The sequence below is a fragment of the Cibotium barometz genome, chromosome 8, assembly GCF_041138505.1.
Source record: "Cibotium barometz isolate CiBa-2024 chromosome 8, ASM4113850v1, whole genome shotgun sequence".
Classification (NCBI taxonomy): domain Eukaryota; kingdom Viridiplantae; phylum Streptophyta; class Polypodiopsida; order Cyatheales; family Cibotiaceae; genus Cibotium; species Cibotium barometz.
In genome coordinates, this window is record NC_141053.1 from 62,214,706 (window position 1) to 62,221,117 (window position 6,412).

Genomic DNA, 6,412 nt, shown 5'->3' on the forward strand with positions numbered 1-6,412 from the left:
TCTTTTCTTTGAAGCTTCATTATAATGATGTTTTGTTTATTTGCTATTGTAAGATCTCCTTGCCTAAATTGTGCTTTATGCATACAATTGAAGGATTTCACAACACACAAAATAACTCACAAACCTTTATGCTTCTATGCATGCTTCAAAGTTGCACATGGACTTTCTAGGCTTGAAATAAGCTAGAAACTTGCTTCCGAAGCTACATTTTGCCTCAAGATTGCAACCTTGCTGAAATTTTCTTTGAAAGAATCACTTCTTTTTATTTACTTCGGTCATGCATTGAAATTGTTTAGTGGTAAGCTCATGAGACAAAAAAACAACCAAGTGGTATGCTCCCCATTCACTATAATCAAGTCATTTTTTTCCTTTATTCTTCCCAATGCTCTCAAGGCAAGAAATGGTCCATCATATAAGAAAAACAATCAGAATTGACATTACAGTGAATTAGAGAGTGCCATGGAAGACAAAGATGTTGGTAGAGGCGAGTTTGGAAACAATGTGTTTGGGGGGGGGGAGAGAGAGAGAGAGACAGACAAACAGACAAACAAAGATTGTGTTGTGAACCCTGATGATGGACACATAAGAAGCAAGAGTTCACCTCTATGTGCGTGTGCACATGCATGTGCATGTGGATGCATGCGTGCATGTTTCAAATTCATGCCCATTCATGACACTAAAGATGTTAAGAAACAATATGATATATTTTTAGTTTTCATACTTGCATAAATAACACATAGATTTTGCACCTCATGAAATGATAATGGAGCCATGAGCTCTTATGGTAATTGGCAAACTTGAATTTTTTAAAAAGCAACCAAATCCTTAGGTATTTTATTCCTCAAGAAAATTTTTGTATACAAAGTTACCTATCTTCTTCTTGAAAATTAAGAAGAAATTTTGTATGCTTGCTTTCCTGTCAAAGTGTGATTTCAACCAAAAGGCACAATTCACTTTATTAAATAAGCAAGAAATATGACCATGGTTTCAATTGGTCACACAAACTTTTGATGGTAATCATCCACCTTGACTAAGAAATTGTTTATACTTGCCTTCCTATCAAATTGTGATTTCAATCAAGAGGCACAATTCAACTTACTAAATAAGCAAGAAATACAAATACATGGTTTCAATTAGTCACACAAAGTTTTGAAGGTAATCATCCACCTTGACATACTCCTCATCCGGATAAATATGGGATGCTTCCACATCATTTGGACGCATCTCCAAGTTATAAGTATAGCCCTTCACAAAAACAGCATGCTTCATTGCTATTGCCATGTTGTCCCATTTGGAAGGATCAACTGCATTTGAAAGCACACATTGTACAAGCATTTAGTAGTTGGTTCAAAGAAAGAGATAATATTAATTTACACTTAAAGAAAAAGCTCAAGTAAAAATACTTTAAGCTATTGAGTGCATTAAAAGGATTGATTTAATTTTTGAATATTATGAAGGGAGCTCCTTGAATGCTATGTTCATCAATGTGTAATCGCACGCACGAGAGAGAGAGAGAGAGAGAGAGAGAGAGAGAGAGAGAGAGAGAGAGAGAGAGAGAGAGTTCATACCTTCGACCATTCTAATCATTTCCTCGCTTGGAACAAAAGTTTTCTCCAATGTCTTTCCAATTTTGATTTCCCACAAGGCAACTAACTCATTTTGAGAAAGGACATTTTTTGGAAATCTTAGGTGTACAACCTTGTTCATAGTCCTTGGATCAACTGCAGCCTTGACAACTAATCTTCCAATATCTTCTTCACATAAATACACAACTATAGAAAGCAAGGAGATGATTTAGCCATTGGTAGAGCTTTAAGCAATATTAATGGCATGTTTAAGAGTTTTTGAGTTAGTTTGTACATTAAGACTTTCAAAAGAGACATTTTTCAGCATGTCTAAACTTAGTGGTAAGTTAATAGGTACCACAACCCGAGAAGGGCAGTAACTTGTTATGATTTCCATATTTACTATGAGAAGTGGTAGGCACGGTTGTTTTCAGCAATACTTTTGATGTTGCTTGAAGTACGAAAGCTCTTTGGTGGACAAACATTCTAAGTTCCAAAGTTAGGTGTTCATAAGGCAACAAAGATATTAAAAGCACTTTCTAACACAATAGGGACAAGTGACAAACTTGGTAGATGGCCTCAATGAGATGTTAACACATGGTCCAAGATCAACTTAAGGTTCAAAGGCATTATGCTTGTGACTTGAAGTGAGGGTGATATGAGGGACAAGAAACAAACTTTGTGGATAGCCTCTTTATAAGATTCAATGTTTGGAAGTGTGGTTCCACCACCTCATTCTAGGGATCATAGGCAAGGTATCATGGGGTGACTTAGATTGAAGTTGTTATTAGAGACACTTGGTACATAGCGTCTTGCACATGAGATAGTTTGGGAGCATCATGAAGGATCACTTGAAATGGGTCAAGAGTAAAGTTAGACTTTGAGTATGGGAATTTTGTGCATTTCATGCTATGTTTTGATCCACCTTCATAGTATGCATAGCCATGCGAAATTACCTTTGGTGTTGCCATCGCCATGGATGAGGACTTTATCTCTCGGAGGGCTAGTCATCCCCCCTGGCTGACCAAGGTTTCTCAAAAAATAGCCCGCGAAACAGAAGCTGCAAACGTATGTGTGTGGAACACCAGCTGCCTCTATGGAGCGGCGGATCTGGGCTTTCAAGTTGAACATTGGCTGTATCGACCAGTGAGCTTTGACACGATCCACGTCTAGCCCATATTCTGATGGCAGAAAGCGCTGTGCACAAGATGGTAAATCTCTTTAAGCTAAAGCTTCTGAAGGCAGATCGATCAGGAGCGGCAGTGGTATGTGGACTGGGCGATGTTTTACCTTGACAGTTCCAGCCTCCTTGATGGCTGCAACTATGTTGAGTTGATCCTGCAACTGCTGCATTTCTCTGACAGCGGAAATCACCACATCAACTTGCTTGATGGCTTCCACAAGGCTGTCCTGTTCTTCCAAAGAGCCCTACACAGGAAAAGGTAAAGCCGATCATTGCCATGATATAACAAGCGAAACCTCGGTGCTGTGAGTCTAGATCTCCCCTCTAGTCGCAAGAGAGCAATGAAACTTGAAAGTCCCGACTGGGCGATGTTTTACCTTGACACTGAACAAGAGCAAATGCAATCAAATATCTTGCACAACGTCAGCGACAAATCTGCCTTGCATTGAGCTATAAAACAAGGAGATCCGTGCATGCGTCAGTCAGGGAAGGGCTCACCTCTAAAATGGTGATTCCCAAAGCTCTGAAAGAGTCGATCAATTCGAGCTTGGCCGCTATTGTGGAAGATCTGACCAGAGCAAAAGTGGGATGGAGAAGAGCGATGCTCGCCTTGGCTATCCATTGCCCAAGCTTGCCAGTAGCCCCTATGACGAGAATCTTACACTTGGCCTCGCCCTCCATCTGTAATGAAAAATCAAAGGTTAAAGCAATCCAAGAAACATTTGAGTTTCTTACACCCTCTTTCCGCACGATTTCCCTTACGTCGGTGTAGACGCCCTATCCCTATCCATTACTTCTCTTTCCCGAAACCCTAATCACTTGGACCAGTTGCCAAGAGTGCCAAAGACACTCGACGACTGTAGCCACTTGGGAGATAAAGAGGGCAGGTAAGGATAGTGGCCGGGAGATAAAGAGGGCGACAACGTACCTAAGGAAAAAGGCGCAGTAGGAGTCTCTCTCTCTCTCTCTCTCTCTCTCTCTCGCATGAAATAATATTTAAAAATAAGATTTAAAATTTACCAAAATTATTCAAAAACCAACACCACACACACACATATAAAGTAAAACATGATATGCTATAAAAAATAAGCCTTAAAACTAGAAAATAAATAAAAATCATGGAGCAGCATCAGGGCTTATATAAATATATATATATATGTACATATATACATATATATCTACACACACACACACACACACACACACACACACAATGAAAAACATTAAAAATAAGTTTTAAAATTTACAGATATGATTCAAAAAACCAACACCAAACACACACACACATGCATATATGAAGTAAGGAGAAATAAACCATGATATTCTATTAAAAAGTGAGTTTTTAAACTAGAAAATAAATAAATAAATAATAATCAAGGAGTAGTAGCATGGCCTATACACACACACACACACACACTGTGTGTGTGTGTGTATAAATCTCTCTCTCTCTCTCTCTCTCTCTCTCTCTCTCTCTCTCTCAAAATGAAAAATGTTAGGGAAAAAAACCCCCACACACACACAATTAGGGAAAAATAAACATAACATGATATTAATAACAAGTTCTAAAGTTAGGAAAAAAAATCAAAAAATAATCACACACACACACATGCACATAGAGAGAATATATAAGTACATATGTTCTAGCAACACACACACACACACACACACAAACTAGGAAAAAAATAAAAGCATGATTATATATATATATATATATATATATATATAATTAAAGATGTCTAATAAATACTCAAATCTCTCTCTCTCTCTCTCTCAAAACATGACTTTGTAAAAACATTATATATGTTCTAGCAACACACACACGTTATAAACTAGGAAATAAAACATGCGCACATGCGGAGCATGGGGGGACCCACAAGGCTCGAGAGAGTGGGCCTCATAGGGAGGTGTGAGGTGGAGGGGTGCACATGCATGCATGCACACACACACTCACATGCACGTGCACACACACACACACACACACTTGCGATCTAGGTGATGACCTTCAATGACATATTGCTTTTGTGTTTCTTCTTATTTTACTATTTCTAATTTGTGAGGTGCTACATGGCAACTAATAAGCATGGGACATGTCATGTTGCGAGCATATGTGTGCAAGTGTGTGTATGTGAGAAGTGAAACATGTGTATGTATAGAGGAAAGATGCACAATGTGCATGGTGTAGAGAGAGCCTCTGCAAATGGAATCATGATTCCATACAAGAATGTTTATGTTGTTACCTCGATAGTGATCGTATTGACCAAGAAGATTGGCACATGCGATGAAGTGAGGATGAGGTTTGAAGACAACTCTAAGGTACAACATAGATTGGAAGATAGGGCGCACTAAGAGGGACCAGTGATGTTGCACACAACAAGGAAGAGGATCACCACATCTGAGATTGCTAAATGAAACATGAAACTAATGAATTTTAAGACCCCACCTTGAGACCCAGCGGAGCGGCTCTCTAACCCATCGTAGACGGGTCATATCACTCGTAGTGGAAATAGGAGACCATTTTTGCAATTCATTTACTATCACATGTCATGATGACTATGAAACGTGCTAAGAATATTTTTTGAAATAATTAAATTTGAAGAGTATACGAATTTACGAATGAAACACAATTTTACATTTGTTCAAGTGATATCATCACTATCTCACAAATTTACAACACTCCGTCACCATTTTCTGACTAGTGTGCATCATATATCTTGACTTTGTGTACATTTACTTGTATATTCAATGATAATACTCTTCTACTTGAAAATCTTAGGTCCAATAGTGTAGCCTAAAAAGTGCTAGCAACTTCTAGCCTCATGATGGCATGAAGCTTGCTACTATGTAAGCAAGGTCTTGTGTGCAAGGGAAGCCACAACCTCACCATTGGTTAGGCCCAAAGCTCTCAAGAGATCAATTGTGACTTGGCCAAGATTGTGGAAGATTGGACTAGAGAGATTTAACTTAGGAGGAGGAGAGCAAAGCTAGCCTTTGATGCCCATTGGCCATGGCTCGGGGGTTTCACTACTTCAAAAATGTGCCTACCACGTGAGTTCAACATAATGACATATTTTCTTTTATTTTTTCTCAAGTTTTCACATATAGAAGGCTACCATAAAAGGATTTTGGAAAAAAATTCACAAATTGAATAGGAAAATGGTACATTTTACTAATGAAAAATTCACAATAAGGGATTTTACAAACAGGCCTTGAACGCATGTGATACATAGAGTTTACAGAGAGTTAATCTGCCGAGGGCCATGGTGGTTAGTGATCCTTATGATTAAACCTCTGTACTTGGGGTAATCTTCCCCTGGGGGACAAGGTCCTTATAAAACATGCATGGATTTCTTATAAAAACGATAAATATGCAAAGGAAAACTATGAAAATCACAAGTCCCACCTCCCACGGATGATAAGAAACATACCTTGAAAATTATGTAAGATTTAAAGATTTGTACATATGTTTCATAATATGTGAGATCCAAAGGGGAGGGAGGTCTTTTGGATGAGGGTGGTTAAAACAAAAAATACACTATAATATGAAAACCAACCTCCTTTCAAAATCCTATATCTTTTTCATATGTTATCCAAATTTCAAGCTATAAAGACATATTTGAAGCTCTTTTAGTGTTGAATACAACCATGCTGATTATGATAATTTTAA

At 38.2% G+C, this 6,412-nt stretch overlaps 1 protein-coding gene across 2 annotated transcripts; it reads right to left on the minus strand.

The window, feature by feature from the left end:
• Positions 1-930: 930 nt before the first annotated feature.
• LOC147636523 (phenylcoumaran benzylic ether reductase PT1-like) lies at positions 931-3,606 on the minus strand. 2 transcript variants are annotated; one of them, XM_086801986.1, is made up of 5 exons: positions 3,247-3,606; positions 2,856-2,993; positions 2,522-2,762; positions 1,569-1,772; positions 931-1,304 (listed from the first exon to the last, which is right to left on the minus strand). In XM_086801986.1, the coding sequence occupies exons 1-5, from the start codon at positions 3,427-3,429 to the stop codon at positions 1,138-1,140; spliced, it is 933 nt and encodes a 310-aa protein (XP_086658112.1). In that variant the 5' UTR covers positions 3,430-3,606; the 3' UTR covers positions 931-1,137. The 2 variants fall into 2 exon arrangements, with proteins under 2 accessions (XP_086658112.1, XP_086658113.1); XM_086801987.1 differs by lacking the exon at positions 1,569-1,772 and having other exon boundaries at positions 3,247-3,555.
• Between the last annotated feature and the right edge of the window lie 2,806 nt (positions 3,607-6,412).